Source organism: Dendrobates tinctorius, unplaced genomic scaffold, assembly GCF_039654945.1.
Source record: "Dendrobates tinctorius isolate UK_male_01 unplaced genomic scaffold, ASM3965494v1 ptg000037l, whole genome shotgun sequence".
Taxonomy (NCBI): domain Eukaryota; kingdom Metazoa; phylum Chordata; class Amphibia; order Anura; family Dendrobatidae; genus Dendrobates; species Dendrobates tinctorius.
The window spans coordinates 5,738,669-5,763,604 of record NW_027361705.1 but is presented as its reverse complement, the minus strand read 5'-3'; the positions used below and the strand labels follow the sequence as shown (position 1 = coordinate 5,763,604).

The following is a 24,936-nucleotide window of genomic DNA, read 5'->3' as shown; positions in this document are numbered from 1 at the left end:
TTTTTGGACTAATTTGTTATGTATATATCCCTTAAAATCTGCCTGGTTTTGTGGCGGCTAAGCGAGAATCCCCTATTTGAATGACAGCGCTACCTCACAATTGGTGGAGAATGCGGGCAATATTGTAGCCTTGTTGCTGGGAGCAACGGAAGAGGACTGCAAAATTCAGTTGCTAAGGGCAACGCTGAGCCAGGAGGGCTGACGGTCAAGAAAGCCGTCTAATATGCTGACCGGCCACGTGTGTGAGCAGAGCCTGTGACGACCTGCATTTGGGGAAGCCACAGCCCGGCTGTGGTTCTGGAACCGTGGGGCGGCCTAGTGAGTAAGGCACTGTCCGGATCGGTGAGCCCAGTGTGGCCGTTTCCCCAGGAGAAAGAGACTGGTGATTGCTAGGGAGCCTCTGTGGAGAAGAGGTACCCAAGGACCTGTGTGGCCGACACAGGTAATGGACAGGTGTTCGTGTGGTACTGACCTGGGTCAGTGAGTAAGACTGTGTACCTGGAGGGTTCAGTGAGGAAAGGTCCTGGAGGGTCAGTGTTGGGAGATTCTAGGAGAAAGAATCAGATCCCGGGAGCACATGGTATGACCTTGGACCTGGTGAGGCGTGAGTGTTGGACAGTCTCAGGCGGAGACGGATGTCCTTAAGAGCACCCGCTGAGCCCCTGGACTTGGTAAGGCCGGTGTGTGGGGAGACCCTGGGAGGAGGGTTGCTCCCTGAATCGCACTCGGTGCAGCCTGTGTGTTGGACGGTCTCAGGTGGAGACGGAACGTCCTGAATAGCACACAGACAGGACACGTGAGTTTTGTGTGGTGTGTTTTTTTTCTTTTCTCCACTCAGTCTGCGGTGGCTCAGTGGGAGTCAAGAAGGTGACAAGCGGCTTCCGGTAACTCGGTGGGGTTACGAAGGGGACAAGTGGCTTCCGGTAACTTGGCGGGGTTACGAAGGTGACACCAGCAGCTGTGTGTGAACGGCAGCCAGTGGTGTCGAAGATCGGTGACACCAGGAGCTGTGGTGGTGCCAACAAGGACTTGTGTGGTATCATAAGAGACATAAACTGTGTGGTGTGAACTGTGGTCTGAGAAGACCGGTATAACAGACATGGGGAAGTTCCGGAAGGGGGCAGAGGCCCAAATTGGAGTGGTAGCCCAAAAGGGGGTGGAGTCCCAGAGAGAGGCGGTGACCCAAAGTGGGGTGCTGGTCCAGAAAGGGGCCGAGTTTGAACAAATGACAGCACTGGTTGGCTCAGTGGGTATGTCAGGGGAACCGCAGTGTTCGTGTATGTCATTTCCGGAATGTGGGATATTCTTTCCGGGTAATGACTGCCTGCAAGTGTGTACCGTGATGCTACACCGGGAAGGAATCTCGGGACGGTTGGACTCAGAGTCAGGTGACTCTGGTAGGAACTTCTCTCACTTTCTGTCTGACCGAGAAAATGGTCCAGGTTCGCTTTAAACATAGGGTCACGGTGAAATATGCGGTAGACAGAGTAATGTTTGAGGGGCTCGGAGGCAGTGAGTGCTAAGGTGGCAGTATACCATCAGACTTAGTGTATGCCTTGGAGTGGGGCCGGGACTTTGTCAGGTTTGATGACATATGCCATGAGGGTGGAGGCATTCCTACTGTTAGGCTAACCAATACTAAGACGGTGACGGCTCCTGACGTGGAGAGGTCAGAGGTAGAAGTGACCGGGAAAAGGGGTACGTCGGCCCAACGGTCGGACCTGACGTCTCGTGATAGGAATGACGTTGACCTGGTTGATAAGACGACTGGAGTGTTCGCACGGTTAATGGGTAGATGGCTCGGCAGGTCGGGGTGACTCAGACTCTGGGGGTGACTGTGGCTCTGAGAGAGACAGGGAGCACAGACTAGAGGAGCTAGAAAAAGAAGTCTCTGAGCTCAAAGGTCACATGGTAACGTGGCAAGGACTGAATAAGACCCTCAGAGAAGAGGTAGAAGAACATGTTAAACGAGAAAGAGTCTTGAGACAAACAGCCGAGCACAGGGTCGAGGAGCTCTAGAAAGAAGTCTTGGAGCTCAGAGGTCACCTGTCCACCTGGCAAAGTGTGAACAAGACCCTTAGGGAAGAGATGGAAGAACTCAAAGAAACTGTAAGGGATCCTCGGCAGGAGAGGAAGTTGGATGAAGACTTACCGCGAGTGAGCGCGAGTGACAACAAGACAGAACTGCCAGTGCAAAACGTGGCAAAGGGTCATGAAGAGGTAAACTCTTGTGAAGTTTGTGAGGTAAGGACTGAAGAAGACAGTCACCCGGTCGGGTCAACTGTAGTGAGGGAAGTGTCCGAGGTAAAGCCAGAGTCTTCTGTCCAGGAAGAGAGCAAGACCATGACCTTCAAATCTGTAATCGAGGTACCCGAAGACATGCAAGAAGCCTGTGCGAGGAAGGTGTACATGAGACTTTGAAAGTGGCGGTCAAGGCATGTTAGGTGTACTGGGCACCTGAGACTCGGCAGTTGGTGATAATATCAGCCAGGGAAGATACAGCAATCCGGGTAGCTGTCCTGAAAGAGATGCATTTACAATGTCTCCACGCCAAACAGCTGGTCAGGCGGAGTAATATGAAGGCTGCTCGATGCCTAGAGTTAGCGAAGGAGGCTATGGATCGGCTGGGTTTGCGGAAAGATGTGGTTCCGGTACCCAAAGCTCTGATTGGGAGAATCGTTGGAATATTCGGGAAGGTAATGCAAGACCTTGTCAATATCTCCGGTGTGGTGAGGGTGAGGATCCCTCCTGATGAAGACCAGGTATCCAGTTAAGTGGGTAGGATTCCCATCATGGTGGTTGGCTCCGTGGAGAGCCTGAGAGACTTTCGGATGCTAGTGGAGTATCGAGTGGGGTACCTGCAAGAGATTGAGCAGTTGAGGTGGGACCGTCGGCGAATCAATAAAGAGGTACGTGACACCAGGTCTCAGCCGCCTTCAACCCAAGATGTAAGGTCCCGAACGGTTCCTCCAAGTAGGGACATGGCGGGTGGCCGAAGAATGTCAGCAAGTGGTAGTTTGACTGGCAGGATGACGTTGAGAGACCGTAGTTCCTGTGAAACGCTGAATGAGTCAGACTCAGGCAGGACAGTAGGCTTAACTAAGACTTATGACCGTACCAACTGAGGGAGCTGGTCGGGGAACGGAACAGAGAAAGAAATGTGATGACTAAACAGTGTCTGATGACGCAGACAAATTGTAACTGGAGGGCCAAAGATCAGGGCCGATATTCTGACCGCTGGGCGCGGGGGAGGCCTAACATAGAGATGAGGCCGGATGACAGATGGAGACGGTTCTCCCGACCTGGGGGGCAAGGTATAGCGAGTGCCTGGTCTCAAGATCCTGGGGTTATGCTGTGTGTTCAACCCCACAGGTTTGAACAGAGGGGGAGGTATGTGGTGTAATGATCACTGTGTCCGCTAGGGGCGCTGTGTGGATGTCCCGAGAGAGGATGAGTGGCAGAGTCATGAATGACCATTATTTATCTCAAGGTGGGTGGCCTTGAGATGGAGGCTGATGTGTGTGTTGATCAGCAGTGATACTGCTGACATGTTGTGTCAATGTGTCAGGGAGAAGTCTCCAGGTAGCTTGGGAGACGGGCGGACCCAGTTACCTACAAACCCACCCAGGGGGTGTGTTTAAGAACGCTGTTGCAAAGTGTGTGTGAAAGGTTCAAGGACCTGTGATGAGGTCATAGCCATGTGACTCGGTGGGCGTGGCTACGGACCATATAAGGTGGCCAGGGTAGGTCACATGTGGTGAATGCAGGGACCTGGTTGGTCCGCTGTGAAAGGTCCCGCTGGGAGATGTGTCACCTGGCTAACAGCATGTGGAGTGGCTGTGTGTAATGGCTGATGATTCCCTCTAGGGAATGGATGTCTGCAGCATGGAGAAACAGCCATGAGGAAACCCTGACGTGGGTGAGATAACTATGAGGCTGAAGAGCCTGTGTATGCCAACCTGTGTGACCACAGGGAGGACAGAGAGAAGCTCTGTCAAGGACGCTATGCTGATATGAACTTTAAGTTGCTTGCTTTGGTTTATGCTGCATAAAAAAACCGCTTGGACTATAATGGTTTTATGGAAAACCCGTGCCGTATCTGGTTTTGTGGTGGCTAAGCGAGAATCCCCTATGTGAATGACAGCACTACCTCACAATGGTAAAAGGGATTTTGAATAAGGAAGGCTATCACTCCATTTTGCAACGCCATTCCATACCCTGCGGACAGATTGATTGGAGCCAATTTCATCCTACAACAGGACAATGACCCAAAGCTCACCTCCAAATTATTCAAGAACTATTTAGGGAAGAAGCAGGCAGCTGATATTCTATCTGTAATGGAGTGGCCAGCGCAGTCACCAGATCTCAACCTCATTGAGCGGTTGTGGGAGCAGCTTGACCGTATGGTACGCAAAAAGTGCCCATCAAGCAAAACCAACTTGTGGGAGGGGCTTCTGGAAGCATGGGGTGAAATTTCTCCAGATTACCTCAGCAAATTAACTGCTAGAATGCCAAAGGTCTGCAATGCTGTAATTGCTGCAAAGGGAGCATTTTTTGATGAAAGCAAAGTTTGAAGGAGAAAATTATTATTTCAAATCAAAATCTTATTTTCGAACCTTGTCAATGTCTGGACTAGATTTTAAATTCATTTGGCAACTCATTTGATTAATAAAAGTATGAATTTTCATGGATAACACAAAATTGTCTGGGTGACCCCAAACTTTTGAACGGTAGTGTATATATAAACACACACATACATACGCAACATATTATCTATATACATAAAATTGAATATGTGTGTGTATCACCAACCAATCACGAAGCTTCTTGGTGATACACACACGAAGCTTCTTTCATTTCACCGAAGCAATTTAAAAGAAGCTGAGCTGTGATTGGTTGCTATGAGCAACAGTTTTCCTTGCAACCAATCACTAAGCATCTTTCATTTCACCAGAGCTGTTTTAAAAGAAGCTGAGCGGTGATTGGTTGCTATGAGTAACAGTATCCGTACAACACACCACCTCAGCAGACACTGACCGGGTGGGAGAAATCTAGCATCCTCGGGAACCTATGCCTTCAGCCATTGTCTGCCCCCCAGAAGGGATCAGAGAGCACGTGTCAGAAGTTAATCACTCCCTCCCGTGCCCATATCCCCATCACACATCCTCCACCCCATAGCCACATCTTCCCTCTTAAAGGGATCTCCGGTATGGAACTTAGGGCAAATCGTTCAGCGCTCTGATTCTGATCCCAGGCTTCTATTAAATGGATCATTAATATGGAATTCAGGGCAAATCCATACAGCGCTTTGGTTTTGATCCAAGGGCTCTCTTAAAGGGATCCCCGGTATGGAAGTTAGGACCGTTTCACTCAGCACTGTGGTTCTGACACCAGGGTCTCTTAAAGGGATCATTGGTATGGAATTTAGGGCAATTCCACTAAGCGCTCTGGTTCTGACCCCAGGCCCCTCTTAAAAGTATCGGCGGTATGGAATTTAGGACAGTTCGACTCAGCTCTGTGGTTCTGACCCCAGGGTCTCGTAAAGGGATCCCCGGTATGGAAGTGAGGGCAAATCGACTCTGCACTTTGGTACTGACCTCAGGCCTCTCTTAAAGGGATCTCCAGTATGGAAGTTAGGGTAAATCCCTCAGCGCTCTGATTCTCACCCCAGGCTTCTATTAAAGGGATCATTGTTATGGAAGTCAGGGCAAATCCACTCAGCGCTCTGGTTCTGACGCTAGGCCTCTCTTAAAGGGATCCCCCGTATGGAATTTAGGGCCATTCCACTCAGCACTCTGGTTCTGATCCCAGGCTGAAGGGATGATATGGGATATTAGGGGTAGAAGTCCGGTGGCTCTGGCTCAAGGGATAATGTGGAATATTAGGGGTAGAAGTCCGGTGGCTCTGGCTCAAGGGATAATGTGGGATATTAGGGGTAGTAGTCCGGTGGCTCTGGCTGATGGGATGATGTGGGATATTAGGGGTAATAGTCCGGTGGCTCTGGCTGACGGAATGATGTGGAATATTAGGGGTAGTAGTCCGGTTGCTCTGGCTGAGGGGATGATGTGGGATCTTAGGGGTATAAGTCCGGTGGCTCTGACGGAATTATGTGGAATATTAGGGGTAGTAGTCCGGTGGCTCTGACGGGATGATGTGGGATATTTGTGGTAGTTGTCCGGTGGCTCTGACTGACGGGATGATGTGGGATATTAGGGGTAGTTGTCCGGTAGCTCTGGCTGACGGTATGATGTGGGATATTAGCGGTAGTAGTCCAGTAGCTCTGGATGACGGGATGATGTGGGATATTATAGTGAATGTGGTTATGCAGAGTGGGCCGGCGGCTCTACACAGCTATATATATATATATATATATATATATATATATATATATATATATATATATATATATATATATATATATATAAAATCATTATAATTTGCTCTTTGCTCTAACTAACCGTAGTTAGTTACTATGCCCGGGCAACGCCGGGCTCTTCAGCTAACACATATATATATTTATTATATACATACATACACGCATATATATATATACACACACACAAACACATACAGTATATATATATATATACATACACACACACAGACACACATATACACAGTGTATAGCACTGCAGCCTTGCAGCGCTGGAGTCCTGGGTTCGAATCTCACCAAGGACAACATCTGCAAGGAGTTTGTATGTTCTCCCCGTGTTTGCGTGGGTTTCCTCCGGGTACTCTGGTTTCCTCCCACATTCCAAAGACATACTGATAGGGAATTTAGATCGTGAGCCCCATCGGGGACAGTGATGATAATGTGTGGAAACTTTAAAGCGCTGCGGAGTATGTTAGCGCTATATAAAAATAAAGATTATTATATACATATACACACACATACACACACAGAGTGCCTTGCGAAAGTATTCAGCCCCCTGGAACTTTTCAACCTTTTCCCACATATGCTTCAAACATAAAGATACCAAATGTAAATTTTTGGTGAAGAATCAACAACAAGTGGAACACAATTGTATAGTTGAACAAAATCTATTGGTTATTTTAAATTTTTGTGGAAATTCAAAAACTGAAAAGTGGGGCGTGCAATATTATTCGGCCCCCCTTTACTTTCAGTGCAGCAAATTCACTCCAGAAGTTCATTGTGGATCGCTGAATGATCCAATGTTTTCCTAAATGACTAATGATGATAAATATATCCACCTGTGTGTAATCAAGTCTCCGTATAAATGCACCTGCTCTGTGATAGTCTCAGGGTTCTGTTTGAAGCACAGACAGCATCATGAAGACCAAGGCACACAACAGGCAGGTCCGTGACACTGTTGTGGAGAAGTTTAAAGCCGGATTTGGATATTAAATGATTTCCAAAACTTTAAACATCCCAAGGAGCACTGTGCAAGCGATCATATTGAAATGAAAGGAGTGTCATACCACTGCAAATCTACCAAGACCCGGCCGTCGCTCTAAACTTTCATCTCAAACAAGAAGAAGACTGATCAGAGATGCAGCCAAGAGGCCCATGATCACTCTGGATGAACTGCAGAGATCTACAGCTGAGGTGGGGCAGCCTGTCCATAGGACAACAATCAGTCGTACCCTGCACAAATCTGGCCTTTACGGAAGAGTAGCAAGAAGAAATACATTTCTCAACGATATCCATAAAAAGTGTCTTTCAAAGTTTGCAACAAGCCACCTGGGAGACATCAAACATGTGGAAGAAGGTGCTCTGGTCAGATGAAACCAAAATTGAACTTTTTTGGCAACAATGCTAAACGATATGTTTGGCATAAAGGCAACACAGCTCATCACCCTGAACACACCACCCCCACTGTCAAACATGGTGGTGGCAGCATCATGGTTTGGGGCTGCTTTTCTTCAGCAGGGACAGGGAAGACGGTTAAAATTGATGGGAAGATGGATGGAGCCAAATACAGGACCATTCTTGAAGAAAACCTGTTGGGAGTCTGCAAAAGACCTGAGACTGGGACAGAGATTTGTCTTCCAACAAGACAATGATCACAAACATAAAGCAAAATCTACAATGAAATACATAGTAACATAGTTATTAAGGTTGAAGGACGACTTTAAGTCCATCTAGTTCAACCCATATCCTATCCTAACTTGCCCTAACATGTTGATCCAGAGGAAGGCAAAAAAAAACCCATGTGGCAAACAGTAAGCTTCACATTGGGGAAAAAAATTCCTTCCCAACTCCACATACGGCAATCACACTAGCTCCCTGGATCAACGCAATATTAAGGAAACTAGTGTATATACCCTCTAATATTATACTTTTCAAGAAAGGCATCCAGTCCCTTCTTAAATTTTATTAGGGAATCACTCATTACAACATCATATGGCAGAGAGTTCCATAGTCTCTCTGCTCTTACAGTAAAGAATCAGCGTCTGTGAGTATGCTTAAACCTTCTTTCCTCCAGATGTAGAGGATGCCCCCTTGTTCCCATCACAGGTCTAAGAGTGAAAAGATCATTAGAAAGGTCATTGTATTGTCCCCACATATATTTATACATTGTAATAAAATCCCCCCTAAGCCTTCGTTTTTCAAAACTAAATAACCCCAGGTGTAATAACCTGTCTTGGTATTGCAGCCCCCCTAGTTCCCTAATAACCTTGGTCGCTCTTCTCTGCACCCGCTCCAGTTCAGCTATGTCTTTCTTATACACCGGAGACCAGAACTGTACACAGTATTCTAAGTGTGGTCGCAATAGTGACTTATATAGAGGTAAAATAATGTTCTCCTCATGAGCATCTGAGCCTCTTTTAATGCATCCCATTATTTTATTTGCCTTTGCAGCAGCTGCCTGACACTGGCCACTAATTGTGAGTTTGTCGTCCACCCATACACCGAGGTCTTTTTCAGTGACAGTTTTGCCCAGTGTTTTACAATTAAGCACATAATTATACATCTTGTTCGTTCTACCCAAGTGCATAACCTTACATTTATCCCCATTAAAGCTCATTTGCCATTTATCAGCCCAAGCTTTTAGTTTACATAAATCCTCCTGTAATATAAAATTGTCCTCCTCCGTACTGATTACCCTGCAGAGTTTAGTGTCATCTGCAAATATTGAAATTCTACTCTCTATGCCCCCTACAAGGTCATTAATAAATATGTTAAAAAAAGCGTGCCCAAAACTGACCCCTGTGGTACCCCACTGCTAACCGTGACCCAGTCCGAGCGTGTTCCATTAATAACCACCCTTTGTTTCCTATCCCTGAGCCAGCTCTTAACCCACCTACACATTTTCCCCTATCCCCATTGTTCTCATTTTATGTATCAACCTTTTGTGTGGCGCCGTATCAAAAGCTTTTGAAAAGTCCATGTACACCACGTCCACTGCATTCCCTTGGTCCAGTCCTGAACTTACCTCTTCATAAAAGCTTATCAGATTAGTCTGACAGGAACGGTCCCTTGTAAACCCATGTTGATATTGGGTCATGAGGTTATTCTTCTCCAGATACTCCTGTATAGTATCTCTTCGAAAACCCTCCAGGATTTTACTCACAGATGAGGTTAAACTTACTGGCCTTTAATTTCCAAGTTCAGTTTTTGTCCCCTTTTTGAATATTGGAACCACATTTGCTATACGCCAATCCTGTGGTACAGACCCTGTTATTATGGAATCTTTAACCCCTTTCTGACATCAGACGTACTATCCCATCCATGGGACCCGGGCCCCTATGCCCATGGACGGGATAGTACGTCTAGCGCGATCAGCGGCGCCCACGTGGTGAGCGCCGCTGATCGCGGTCGGGTGTCAGCTGATTATCACAGCTGACACCCGGCACAATGTGTCAGGAGCGAAAGTATAGGAGTAACCCCGGCACACTAATAACATGAAAGTAAAGTCTTCTCAACGACAGTCTTTAATTGTTGTGATTTTATTGATTGTGAAAAAAAAAAGGGTGGTGTTACAATCCAAAAAAGGGTGGTGTTACAATCCAACGTTTCAGCTCTACATCTCGAGCTTTCATCAGGGATATGACTAGATCCTTGGTTTTGAGGTGTGTGTATAAGTGGTATAGGTTTGCCTTTGTAATCCAGCTGCTGGAACGGTACCTATAGTAACCACGATGTGTAGGGTCAGCACGTGACTCCCGTCCTTGTGTCCTAAATCTAGTCAGGTGTGGAGGAGCCTTCCGGCCTCCTCCACACCTGACTAGATTTAGGACACAAGGACGGGAGTCACGTGCTGACCCTACACATCGTGGTTACTATAGGTACCGTTCCAGCAGCTGGATTACAAAGGCAAACCTATACCACTTATACACACACCTCAAAACCAAGGATCTAGTCATATCCCTGATGAAAGCTCGAGATGTAGAGCTGAAACGTTGGATTGTAACACCACCCTTTTTTGGATTGTAACACCACCCTTTTTTTTTTCACAATCAATAAAATCACAACAATTAAAGACTGTCGTTGAGAAGACTTTACTTTCATGTTATTAGTGTGCCGGGGTTACTCCTAAACTTTAGTCTTGTTTTTTCCCAGAGCACCTAAGTTGGGGTTTGAGCCTGTCATATCTACTTTATATAATGTGTCAGGGGCGGTCACGAACCTCCCCCGACACGTTAACCCCTTGTACACCGCGATCAAACACGATCGCGGTGTACCGGGGGTTACAGGGAAGCATCGGCAGGGAGGGGGCTCCCTCCGTGCTTCCCTGAGCCCCCCACAGCAGCGCAATGTGCAGCGCTGCTGCGGGGGACTCCTTCCCGGATCCAAGATGGCGACGGGGGCCTGTAGGGAGCTGACTTCCTCACTGCCTGCAAAGCGCAGGCATGAGGAAGTCTGCAGAACTGCCTGTGACAGATTGCTGATCTGTCACAGTGATCTGTGATGTGACAGATCAGCGATCTGTCACAGGACAGCGATGTCCCACCTGGGACTATGTAATAAAGTAAAAAAAAAAAAAAAAGTGTAAAACTAATTATAAAAAAAATCGCTAAATAAATTAGTTAAAAAAAAAAAAATATTCCCCAATAAATTCATTTTTTGAAAATAAAAAAACCAATAAAAGTACACATATTTGGTATCGCCGCGTCCATAGCGACCCGCCCTATAAAACTGTCCCATTAGTTAACCCCTTTAGCGAACCCCTTAAAAAATAAAAATAAAAAACGAAGCAAAAAATAATGGTTTATTATCATACCATCATTGCAAAAAACCGACAAAACATAAAAAAACGACCTAAATGAGGTATCGCTGTAACTGTACCGACCCGAAGAATAAAACCGCTTTATCAATTTTACCGCACGCGGAACGGTGTAAAAGCACCCCCCCAAAAGAAATTCATGAAACGCTGGTTTTTGTTCATTCTGCGTCCCAAAAATCGGAATAAAAAGCGATCAAAAAATGTCACGTGCCTGAAAATGGTACCAATAAAAACGTCAACTCGTCCCGCAAAGAATAAGACCTCACATGACTCGGTGGGTCAAAATATGGAAAAATTATAGCTCTCAATATGTGGTGATGCAAAAACTATTTTTACAATAAAAAGCGTCTTTTAGCGTGCAACAGCCGCCAAACATAAAAACCGCCATAAATAGTAAATCAAACCCCCCGTTATCACCCCCTTAGTTAGAGAAAAATAATAAAATTAAAAAAAAGTATTTATTTCCATTTTCCCATTATGGTTAGGGCTAGGGCTAGGGTTAGGGCTAGGGTTAGGGCTAGGATTAGGGCTCAGATTAGGGTTAGGGGTGTGTTGGGGTTAGGGTTGGAGTTATAATTGGGGGGTTTCCACTGTTTGGGCACATCAGGTGCTCTCCAAATGCAACATGGCATCTGATCTCAATTCCAGCCAATTCTGCGTTGAAAAAGTCAAATGGTGCTCCTTCCCTTCCAAGCTCTGCCATGCACCCAAACAGTGTTTTACCCCCACATATAGGGTATCAGCCTACTCAGGACAAATTGCAAAACAATTTTTGGGGTCCACTGTCTCCTGTTACCCTTAGGAAAATAAAAAATTGGGGGCAAAAATATCATTTTTGTGGAAAAAAATGATTTTTTTTATTTTCACGCCCAGGCGTTATAAACTTCTGTGAAGCACTTGGGGGTTCAAAGTGCTCACCACACATCTAGATAAGTTCCGTGAGGGGTCTAGTTTCCAAAATGGGGTCACTTGTGGGGAGTTTCAATAGTTTAGGTACATCAGGGGCTCTCCAAACGCACATGACACCCGCAGACCAATCCATCGAAGTCTGCATTCCAAAACGTCACTACTTCCCTTCCGAGCCCCGACGTGTTCCCATACAGTAGTTTTCTCCCACATATGAGGTATCAGCGTACTCAGGACAAATTGCACAACAACTTTTGGGGTCCAATTTCTCTTGTTACACTTGGGAAAATAAAAAAAATGGGGACTAAAAGATGATGTTTGTTGAAAAAATACGATATTTTTATTTTCACGCCCGAGCGTTATAAACTTCTGTGAAGCACTGGGGGGTTCAAAGTGCTCACCACACATCTATATAAGTTCCTTAGGGGGTCTAGTTTCCAAAATGGGGTCACTTGTGGGGGGTTTCCACTGTTTAGGTACATCAGGGGCTCTCCAAAAGCAACATGACACCCGCAGACCATTCCATCAAAGTCTGCATTCCAAAACGTCACTACTTCCCTTCCGAGCACCGACGTGTGCCCATACAGTAGTTTTCTCCCACATGTGAGGTATCAGCGCACTCAGGACAAATTGGACAACAACTTTTGGGGTCCAATTTCTCCTTGTACCCTTGGGAAAATGAAAAAATTGGTGACTAAAAGATAATGTTTGTGGAAAAAATATACGATTTTTTTATTTTCACGCCCGAGCGTTATAAACTTCTGTGAAGCCCTTGGGGGTTCAAAGTTCTCACCACACATCTAGATAAGTTCCTTGGGGGGTCTAGTTTCCAAAATGGTGTCATTTGTGGGGGGTTTCCACTGTTTTAGTACATCAATGGCTTTCCAATCAAAACATGGTGTCCGATCTCAATTCCAGCCAAAAACGTCAAATGGCGCTGCTTCCCTTCCGAGCTCTGCCATGCGCCCAAATAGTCATTTACACCCACATATGGGGTATCAGAGTACTCAGGACAAATTGCACAATAACTTTTAGGGACCTGTTACCCTTGGAAAAATAAAAATTGAGGGTGAAAAGATCATTTTTGTGGAAAAAATATGATTTTTTAATTGTACCGCTGTACGTTATAAACTTCTGTGAAGCCCTTGTGGGTTCAAAGTTCTCACCACATATCTAGATAAATTCCTTGGGGGGTCTAGTTTCCAAAATGGGGTCACTTGGGGGGTTTCCACTGTTTAGGTACATCCGGGGCTCTCCTAACGCGACATGGCGTCCGATCTGAATTCCAGCCAATTTTGCATTGAAAAAGTCAAATGGCGCTCCTTCCCTTCTGAGGTCTGCCATGTGCCGAAACAGTGGTTCCCCCCCACATATCAGGTATCAGCATACTCAGGACAAATTGCACAATAACTTGAGCAGTCCAATTTCTCCTGTTACCCTTGGTAAAATAAAAAAAATTGAACCTGAAGTATTTTTTTAGTGAAAAAAAGTTAAATGTTCATTTATTTTTAAATATTCAAAAAATTCCTGTGATGCACCTAAAGGGTTAATAAACTTCTTGAATGTGGTTTTGAGCACCTTAAGGGGTGCAGTTTTTAGAATGGTGTCACTTTTGGGTATTTTCTATCATATAGACCCCTCAAAGTGGCTTCAACTGTGATGTGGTCCGTAAAAATAAAACGGTGTTGCAAAAATGAGAAATCGCTGGTCAATTTTTACCCCTTATAACTTCCTAACAAAAAAAAAATTTTGGTTTCAAAATTGTGCTGATGTAAAGTAAACATGTGGGAAATGTTACTTACCAAGTTTTTTGTATGCCGTATCTCTGTGATTTACGGGCATAAAAATTCCAAGTTGGAAGATTGCGAAATTTTCAAAATTTTCGCCAAATTTCCGCTTTTTTCACAAATAAACGCAAGTTATTTGAATGAAATTTTACCACTAACATGAAGTACAATATGTCACGAGAAAAAAATGTCAGAATCACCGGGATCCATGGAAGCGTTCCAGAGTTATGACCTTATAAAGGGACAGTGATTAGAATTGTAAAAATTGGCCCGGTCATGAACGTGCAAACCACTCTTGGGGGTGAAGGGGTTAAAGATTAAAAATAATGGTCCATCTATGACTGTGCTTAATTCCTGCAGTACTCGGGGGTGTATCCTATCCGGGCCCGGGGATTTGTCAATTTTAGTGATTTTTAGACGCCGCCGTACTTCCTGCTGGGTTAAGCAGGTGACATTTAATGGAGAATTTTTATCCCTGATCATGTTATCCGTTATGGGATTTTCTTGTGTAAATACTGTTGAAAAAAAGTCATTTAGCATATTGGCTTTTTCCCCATCCACCATTTCACCCAGACTATTTTTAAGGGGGCCAACACTATCATTTTTTAGCTTCTTACTATTTATGTAGTTAAAGAATATTTTGGGATTATTTTTACTTTCTCTGGCAATGAGTCTCTCTGTCTTCAATCTTTGCTGTCTTGATTTGCTTTTTACAGAATTTATTTAATTTTCTGTATTTATTTAATGCCTCATCACTACCTACTTGCTTTAATTCTCTAAATGCTTTCTTTTTGTCCCTTATTGTGCCCCTTACAGCTCTATTTAGCCATAGTGGTTTCCTCCTATTTCTAGCATGTTTATTCCCATATGGTATATATTGTGCACAGGTCCTATTCAGGATGCTAATAAACGTCTCCCATTTTCTTTGTGTATTTTTATGTTTCAGGATATCGTCCCAGTTAATTCCACCAAGATCATCTCTCATCCGTTGGAAATTTGCCTTCCTGAAGTTTAGTGTCCTTGTAACCCCTCTACTACACATCTTATTAAAGGATACATGAAAACGTTTTATTTTGTGATCACTATTACCCAAGTGACCTTCAACCCTTATATTTGATATGCGGTCTGACCTGTTGGTTAATATTAGGTCTAGCAGTGCCCCCCCTCTTGTTGGGTCCTGAACCAATTGTGAAAGGTAATTGTCTCTCATAGTTCTCAAAAACCTATTACCTTTGCTGGAACTGCAGGTTTCGGTTCCCCAATGTATTTCAGGGTAGTTGAAGTCCCCCATAATAATGACTTCTCCTTGAGTTGCAGCTTCATCTACTTGCTTTATGAGGATATTCTCTGTTCCTTCCATTATTTTTGGAGACTTATAACAAACCCCTATCAGTAATTTATTATTTTTCCCCCCTCCCCTTATCTCTACCCACAGGGACTCTACATTTTCATTAGATTCATATATATTATCACGAAGGATGGATTTTAAGGATGATTTTACATATAAACACACGCCTCCCCCTCGTTTATTTGTACGGTCATTTCTGAACAGTCTATAGCCCTGTAAATTAACCGCCCAGTCATGGCTCTCGTCCAGCCATGTCTCAGATATCCCCACCATGTCATAATTATGTTCCAACAACATTAACTCCAATTCCTCCATTTTGTTGGCGAGGCTTCTGGCATTAGTATACATGCACTTTATGTATCTCTCTGTACCTCTATTCTTTCTTAAATTAAATTCTTAAATTTAAATGGTTCACAAATAAACGTATCCAGGTGTTAGAATGGCCAAGTCAAAGTCCAGACCTGAATCCAATGGACAATCTGTGAAAAGAGCTGAACACTGCTGTTCACAAACAATCTCCATCAAACCTCACTGAGCTCGAGCTGTTTGCCAAGGAAGAATGGGCAAGAATTTGAGTCTCTCGATGTACAAAACTAATAGAGACATACCCCAAGCAACTTGCAGCTGTAATCGCAGCAAAAGGTGGCGCAACAAAGTATTAAGTTAAAGGGGACGAATAATATTGCACGCCCCAATTTTCAGTTTTTGAATTTCCATACAATTTTAAAATAACCAATAAATTTCATTCAACTTCACAATTGTGTTCCCATCCTTGTTGATTCTTCACTAAAAATTTACATTTAGTATCTTTATGTTTGAAGTATGATATGTGGGAAAAGTTGAAAAGTTCCACAGAGCCGAAAACTTTTGCAACGCACTGTGTTAGCAGAAAGGATTTAGATTCTGCAATGTGGTTTGGTGTCTGGCCCACACTATTAGCAGAAAGGATTTAGTTTCTGAAATGTGGCCTGGTGTCTCGCCCACACTATTAGCAGAAAGGATTTAGATTTTGAAATGTGGCCTGGTGTATGGCCCATGCTATTAGCAGAAGGAATTTAGGTTCTGATATGTGGCTTGATGTCTGCCAACACTATCAGCAGAAAGGATTTAGATTCTAAAGTGTGGACAAGTGTCTGGATCAAACTATTAGCAAAAACAATTTTGATTCTGAATTGTGGCCTGGTGTATGGCCTACACTATTAGCAGAAAGGATTTAGATTCTGAAATGTGGTCTGGTGCTTGCCCACACTATTAGCAAACGTTTTAGATTCTGAAATGTGGCCTGGTGTGTGGCCCACACTATTAGCACAAACAAATTAGATTCTGAAATGTACACTCCTGGATGGACCATCCTATTAGCACAAACAATTTAGATTCTGAAATGTAGACTCCTGGATGGACCACACTATTAGCAGAAACGATTTAGATTCTGAAATGTGGCTTGGTGTATGGCCCACACTGTTAGCAGAAAGGATTTAGATTCTGAAATGTGGCCTGGTGTGTGATCCACGCTTAGCAGAAAGGATTTAGATTTTGAAATGTGGGCTGGTGTCTGGCCCACACTATTAGCACAAACTATTTAGAATATGAAATGTAGTTTGGTGTATGGCCTGCACTACTGGCACAAACGAATAACATTCTGAAACGTTGCCAGCTCTCTGGTCCACACTATTAGCACAAATGATTTAATTCCTGGAAGGTCAATTTCACACAGAACTCTATCTGACAACTTGCAACAGAAGTAGTAGCCTCTCTGCGCTGTTACACTGACGCCCCAATAGACCAAGCCAACAGAAAGAGTGTTATGAGTTTATTTGAATTTTTTCTATGTTAGCTGTTTGATATTAGTGTTAAGACTCGCAAATATGAGGAGCCTTGACGCGGCTTCTGAGCTTAAACTATTTTGGCCAAAATATTAACCAATACCTCATTTAATGTACTCATTGTATGCATTAATTTTTTGCACTTATATCAGTTTTTGCAGGATGCAGCCGGGCCTCTTTCTGTTGGCTTAGGTCTATTGGGGCGTCTGTCACTGTGTCTTGCATATTGTAGTGCTGGAGCAGCCCGCCTGATAATACTATGGGCGTCATTAATAGGTTGCAATCCAGACACTTTGCATCACACTTGCCTCTGTGACTGGAGTCCTATGCTAGCCTTATCTATGTGCATTAATTCTACTAGGCAGCCAAACCCTCCATGGTCTGGTAGGTGTGGGGTGGTTGTTTTTATCAGTAGTTTGCACCGCTGCTTCCCCTTGCCTTTATTAGTGGAGGCCTGCTGCATCCTGCTATATGTGCATTTATCATCAGACAGGGTTTTGGGAAGGCCATATCTTGTGGTATGAGTTTATATGTCTCTTATGGCCAGATTAAGGTAGTTGAACTACTTTTAAGATATTGGATCCTGGCCAATAAAGCTAAAATACTAGTCACGTCAGAGGGACATAAGCAGAAGGAACCATGATAGTCGTATGGAATCTTGGTCCTACAAAAAGCCAGCAAAAAGTGTGTAGAAACATCAGAAAATAAAATCAAGTGTGCAACATTATTGATTCCCTATTTCTGGTGAAGAGAGATTTACCTCTTTGGTGAATAGCATGGCAGCTCATTGCTGTCAATCACCCTTTGTAAAGACGACCAGCAAAAAGAAATGTAATCCTCTTCAAGGACAGAACAAAAAAACTAATAAAATAAAACAATCACAATGGATCAAAATGGTTTTTTTTTGAGTCTGCCATAGTCAGTCACTAGACTAAAACTGATTAGTCTGGATCCCACTAAAGAATGCAGGAAAAGTCGTGCATAAGGGGAGTAATGTTTTTTTTATCTTTGCATAACTAGGAACAGATTCACCAAGGCTAATACCATGGTGCTGCGCTCCCCCATGATCATGCTAATGAGTAATTTATATTGTTTAGTGAATTACATTCAAATAACAATGATTAGTATAGTGCGCTAAATTATTTATGATCACTTAGCAGGAAAGCATAATTAAAATTAAACAATAGCCATTTGCTTTCAAAGTGTTCACAGTACCTTTAGATCATCCTTAAAAGGATCTGTGTTTGCAGTACTCATTCTCAAAGCTAGTTCTAACAAAGTTTCCAGTCGAGTTGGGATGATGTCTTCAACTGTCTTCTTCAGCTCTTCTTCTGTGAGATCCATGAAATGGACAAAAAAGTCTCCTTGATTCATGAGGAAATAGTGCTTGATGGACCTTATAACAAAAAAGTAAAAATAAGACTTAAAAAGAATTGTGACAAAGAAAGGTTAACACGGTAAAAGTATTGACTGAACAAGCACTGGAGAACATGGTCTTTAGTCAAATTACTAAAATATCTCACTAAATAAACACTGTGCTTTAAAACTATAGCTACGGATTGTTAAAAGTTACTGATCCATTGTTGTAAGTGCTAACTGTGTTTATTTAATCAGAACAACGAGCTCTTACAGTCTTACTACAGGTGAGGAGTGGACAATGTGGGATAACACAACCTTGAAGTTTGGACCCAACTTTTGCTTGAAAGTAAAGTCTTTTAGAGGCAATTTAAAGATAGATTTATTTATTATTTTTAATTTGGGCTATTAAGGAAAATATTTAGTATGAGGCTGCAAGCTTTTTTCATGAATAAGTTAGGCAGTCTTATTAACAATAGGTGGTCTTTGACACATACAGGTGCTACTCACAAAAATAGAATATCATCAAAAAGTTAATTTATTTCAGTTCTTCAATACAAAAAGTGAAACTCATATTATAAAGTGTCATTACAAACAGATGTTGATGATTATGGCTTACAGCCAATGAAAACCCAAAATTCATTATCTCAGTCAATTAGAAAACTTTAACACACCAGCTTGAAAAATGAATTTAAAATTTGAAATGTTTGCCTACCGATAAGTATGTTCAGTAAATACACTCAATACTTAGTCGGGGCTCCTTTTGCATCACTTACTGCATCAGTGCAGCGTGGTATGGCATGGAGGCAATCAGCCTGTGGCTCTGCTGAGATGTTATGGAAGCCCAGGTAACTTTGATAGCAGCCTTCAACTCGTCTGTATTATTGGGTCTGGTGTCTCCCATCTTCCTCTTGACAATACCCCATAGATATACAAGTTTCACTTTTTTTATTATAACAAAAAACTTGGCACTCAACTTAATAGAGGAATCCAGTAGGTTTTTTATTGCAGTCAGTCAAAATAATAGTATAAGTTTCGGTCCCACTTGAACCTTTATCAGTCTAACAGCAAAGTGACAAAATATAAGAATAATGAAATAAACAAAATCATGGTCATCCTAATAGAATTAAGAAGGGTAAGACGAGAAATCTCATAACATAGAACAATCCTTGAACAAGTGCATGGGATAAAAAGAGGGTAGAGGGGATGGGTTCAGGTACCTACCTGACTGCTTAAATGAAGGGGATATTGTTATAGTGGAGGTGTTTTACATCTGCTAATCTTTTCAGTTTTGTAATCCGATTAATCTCTATTTTATATACTTGGTCTACCAAAAATATCTAATTAATTTGGTTTTTTGCCCCATTGAATACCTATTCTTTATACTCAGACTATCAGGATAATTTTTCCTGTGTATCTAAATATCAAAGAAATAGGTTTCTTAGGCTAGTTTCACACTAGCGTTGTGGAGCGCAGCGACGGCCTGCGCACGGCCGCCGCCAAGCCACGCCCCCTGCCCATGACGCTGCATGCACCCTGCGTCCCCTATCTTTATCACAGGGGGCGCAGGCCGTGCGCAGTATGCGTTTGGCGGCGCATGCGTCCTTTTGACGGTGCGCCGACCTGCGCCAAACGCAACCTGCTGCATTTTGGTTGCGTCGGCGCACCGTCAAAAAGGCACATGCGCTGCCAAACGCATACTGCGCACGGCCTGCGCCCCCTGTGATAAAGATAGGGGACGCAGGGCGCATGCAGCGTCATGCGCCGGTGGGCGGAGCTACCGGCAGGGGCGCGGCAGGGGCGGGGCTTAGTGGCGGCCATGCGCAGGCCGTCGCTGCGCTCCAAAACACTAGTGTGAAACTAGCCTTATATTGTTTGTATAATCGTTACAGATTACCTTCATTGTGTATGATGACCATTAACTATGTATTTTCTCTTAAAGAGTCGACTGTATTGAACTCCTACTAGATCCACTCCCCTTGGATTTACCTCTCTCCTCCCCCTACTCGACTGCATTCTGTGCAACACACTCCTTCTGGTATAAATCCTCTAATAATAAAATGTTACTTTCAAAGAAACAGTACTCCATTACTTCTCTCCTTTAGCCATAAGTACACTTGATTTTTCTATTTTGATTTTTCTTATTTTTCACTTTTAGTTTATATATTCCACTACTGCCCGTGTAGCCTGTACCTTCATGCATCGCGCGCTCTCCCATAGTAAAAGCATTTCTTTTGCTCCATATCTCTATCTGCTGCTTTAACACAGTGGAACGCAAACAATATGGCGGTTGAACGCAAACGTCACATCCGCTTACACACTTGCGGTACACACGCCCGATAGTCCCGCCCCTTACCTACTTTAGTCAGTCCCAATGCGTCGTCCTCATCTGACAAGCGGTGGATGCCGCGTCGGTGTAGGAGAAACTTGTAAACTATCTTGGTAAGTCTTTAATCCTCCTTTCCAGCATTTTATTTTATTACTACGGGGCCACAACCATTTTACCACTGGAACCCAAAAAGGAAAGACCAATATTCATTTGTCAACTTCCAAAAAGCAATGAAAAACCCAAAAAAAGGGAAGTACCAGACAAAATAAAATTATTGAAATTTTATTAGACACAATTAAAATAAGTCATAATCACAGAATTATTAAGAACATAGCAGAGTGTGCTCCATGCATCTACAAAGATATATAGTCAATTGGCCAGATAAACAAGCACAAAGAGACACTATGGAGGTAGCAAATGGACCCCTGACCACTATATTCACAACTATAATAGATCCATGTGGATATAAATGCAGTTAATTAGGATCTATGAGCATAATGCTTTTTTAATTCATGAATAATTACAAAATTTGTACCAAAGTGCATCGTGCCTTAAGAATAACTATTATAAACCCATGAACCCAGGGAATCTCCCAGCTGCAATAAGCCCAGTTGTGACAAGCAGTAGTGCTATAAAGTGCATAATGTAGCCTTACATCACCCCTTCATTCAAGCAGTCAGGTAGGTACCTGAAACCATCCCCTCTACCCTCTTTCCATCCCATGCACTTGTTTAAGGATTGTTTCGTGTTATGAGATTTCTCGTCTTACCCTTGTTAGTTTTATTAGGATGACCATGATTTTGTTTATTATTCTTATATTTTGTCACTTTGCTGTTAGACTAAGGTCCAAGCGGGACCGAAATGTCTCGTTATTTTGACTGACTGCAATAAAAAACCTGCTGGATTCCTCTATTAAGTTGAGTGCCAAGGTTTTTGTTACTATACCTTAGTCCTGGGAACCTACTTGTGCACCATCACAATTGTGCTACAATATATTTCTTATCACTTTTTGTATTGAGGAATTGAAAAATTGTTTTTTGATATTGTAATTTTGTGAGAAGCACATGTATATAGTAAATCTTTAGAGAGCTACATTCTTCTATAGCTAGAAGTCAACATAGAAATGGTATACATGAGTAATAGTAGTTCACACTAATGTGCATCAATACAGTACACTTATATTTAGGCTCATATACAAACACAGAAAAAAAATTGAAAAAAAAAGCACAAAATGTGTTATACACATAAATCAGAATGAGCAACCACATCTGGCCCATATGTCCTAAATACAAAAGTTTCTGGAAATATGTAAAATTATATAGTAACATAGTAACATAGTTATTAAGGTTGAAGGGAGACTTTAAGTCCATCTAGTTCAACCCATATCCTATCCTAACTTGCCCTAACATGTTGATCCAGAGGAAGGCAAAAAAAAACCCATGTGGCAACAGTAAGCTTCACATTGGGGAAAAAATTCCTTCCAGACTCCACATACGGCAATCACACTAGCTCCCTGGATCAACGCAATATTAAGGTAACTAGTGTATATACCCTGTAATATTATACTTTCCAAGAAAGGCATCCAGTCCCTTCTTAAATTTTAGTAAGGAATCACTCATTACAACATCATATGGCAGAGAGTTCCATAGTCTCACTGCTCTTACAGTAAAGAATCCGCGTCTGTGAGTATGCTTAAACCTTCTTTCCTCCAGACGTAGAGGATGCCCCCTTGTCCCCGTCACAGGTCTAAGAGTAAAAAGATCATTAGAAAGGTCTTGGTATTATCCCCGCATATATTTATACATTGTAATAAGATCACCCCTAAGCCTTCGATTCTCCAAACTAAATAACCCCAAGTGTAATAACCTGTCTTGGTATTGCAGACCCACTAGTTCCCTAATAACCTTGGTCGCTCTTCTCTGTACCCGCTCCAGTTTAGCTATGTCTTTCTTATACACCGGAGACCAGAACTGTACACAATATTCTAAGTGTGGTCGCACTAGTGACTTATATAGAGGTAAAATTATGTTCTCCTCATGAGCATCTATGCCTCTTTTAATGCATCCCATTATTTTATTTGCCTTTGCAGCAGCTGCCTGACACTGGCCGCTAAATGTGAGTTTGTCGTCCACCCATACACCGAGGTCTTTTTCAGTGACAGTTTTGCCCAGTGTTTTACAATTAAGCACATAATCATACATCTTGTTCGTTCTACCCAATTGCATGACCTTACATTTATCCCCATTAAAGCTCATTTGCCATTTATCAGCCCAAGCTTCTAGTTTACATAAATCCTCCTGTAATATAAAATTGTCCTCCTCTGTATTGATTACCCTGCAGAGTTTAGTGTCATCTGCAAATATTGAAATTCTACTCTCTATGCCCCCTACAAGGTCATTAATAAATATGTTAAAAAGAAGCGGGCCCAAAACTGACCCCTGTGGTACCCCACTGCTAACTGTGACCCAGTCCGAGTGTGCTCCATTAATAACCACCCTTTGTTTCCTATCCCTGAGCCAGCTCTTAACCCACCTACACATATTTTCCCCTATCCCCATTGTTCTCATTTTATTTATCAACCTTTTGTGTGGCACCGTATCAAAAGCTTTTGAAAAGTCCATGTACACCACGTCCACTGCATTCCCTTGGTCCAGTCCGGAACTTACCCCTTCATAAAAGCTTATCAGATTAGTCTGACAGGAACGGTCCCTTGTAAACCCATGTTGATATTGGGTCATAAGGTTATTCTTCTCCAGATAATCCAGTATAGTATCTCTTAGAAAACCCTCCAGGATTTTACCCACAGTTGAGGTTAAACTTACTGGCCTATAATTTCCAAGTTCAGTTTTTGTCCCCTTTTTAAATATTGGCACCACATTTGCTATATGCCAGTCCTGTGGTACAGACCCTGTTATTATGGAATCCTTAAAGATTAAAAATAATGGTCTATCTATGACTGTGCTTAATTCCTGCAGTACTCGGGGGTGTATCCCATCCGGGCACGGGGATTTGTCAATTTTAGTGATTTTTAGATGCCGCCGTACTTCCTGCTGGGTTAAGCAGGTGACATTTAATGGAGAATTTTTATCCCTGATCACGTTATCCTGTGAAAATGAGGATGAATGAACTCATGGAGATCAACATCCAACACTGCGGAGACACCATCACGTGTTTCTCAACGCAGTGATTCTAGAGCACTGCCCCCATCCCTTATGGGAAATATGCAAAACATGCAAAACAGAAGCCGCGGAGACACCATCACATGTTTCTCGATGCAAGCAATGACCAGCCAGGTCTTTCCCCGGGAAGGAACAACCACGGGAAGGGCAGTCTCCAATGAAGGAAACCACCTATGCCAAAACATGGTATCCATCCACAGACAGCTGTTTCGGGGTATTGCCCCTCATCAGTGTGGAGTAGGAAACTGGCTGGTAGGAGCAATGCCTAGTAAAAGACTGTGAAAATGAGGATGAATGAACTCATGGAGATCAACATCCAACACTGCGGAGAGTGTCCACACTGATGAGGGGCAATACCCCGAAACAGCTGTCTGTGGATGGATACCATGTTTTGGCATAGGTGGTTTCCTTCATTGGAGACTGCCCTTCCCGTGGTTGTTCCTTCCCGGGGAAAGACCTGGCTGGTCATTGCTTGCGTTGAGAAACATGTGATGGTGTCTCCGCGGCTTCTGTTTTGCATGATCACGTTATCCGTCATGGGATTTTCTTGTGTAAATACTGTTGAAAAAAAGTCATTTAGCATATTGGCTTTTTCCTCATCCTCATCCACCATTTCACCCAGACTATTTTTAAGGGGACCAACACTATCATTTTTTAGCTTCTTAATCTTTATGTAGTTAAAGAATATTTTGGGATTATTTTTACTTTCTCTGGCAATGAGTCTCTCTTTCTCAATCTTTGCCGTCTTGATTTGCTTTTTACAGAATTTATTTAATTTTCTGTATTTATTTAATGCCTCATCACTACCTACTTGCTTTAATTCTCTAAATGCTTTATTTTTATCTCTTATTGCGCCCCTTACAGCTCTATTTAGCCATAGTGGTTTCCGCCTATTTCTAGCATGTTTATTCCCATACGGTATATACTGTGCACAGGTCCTATTCAGAATGCTAATAAACGTCTCCCATTTTCTTTGTGTATTTTTATGTCTCAGGATATCGTCCCAGTTAATTCCACCA

At 43.0% G+C, this 24,936-nt stretch overlaps 1 protein-coding gene across 6 annotated transcripts in view; it reads right to left on the bottom strand.

Moving 5' to 3' along the window:
- Positions 1-24,936, bottom strand: part of TUBGCP2 (tubulin gamma complex component 2) — a 1,139,845-nt gene that overhangs the window by 406,662 nt on the left and 708,247 nt on the right. For all 6 annotated transcript variants that reach the window (XM_073573858.1, XM_073573862.1, XM_073573860.1 and 3 more), the window contains one exon: positions 18,269-18,449. In XM_073573858.1, coding sequence (XP_073429959.1) covers positions 18,269-18,449 — 181 coding nt within the window. The remainder of the gene's footprint in view (positions 1-18,268; positions 18,450-24,936) is intronic.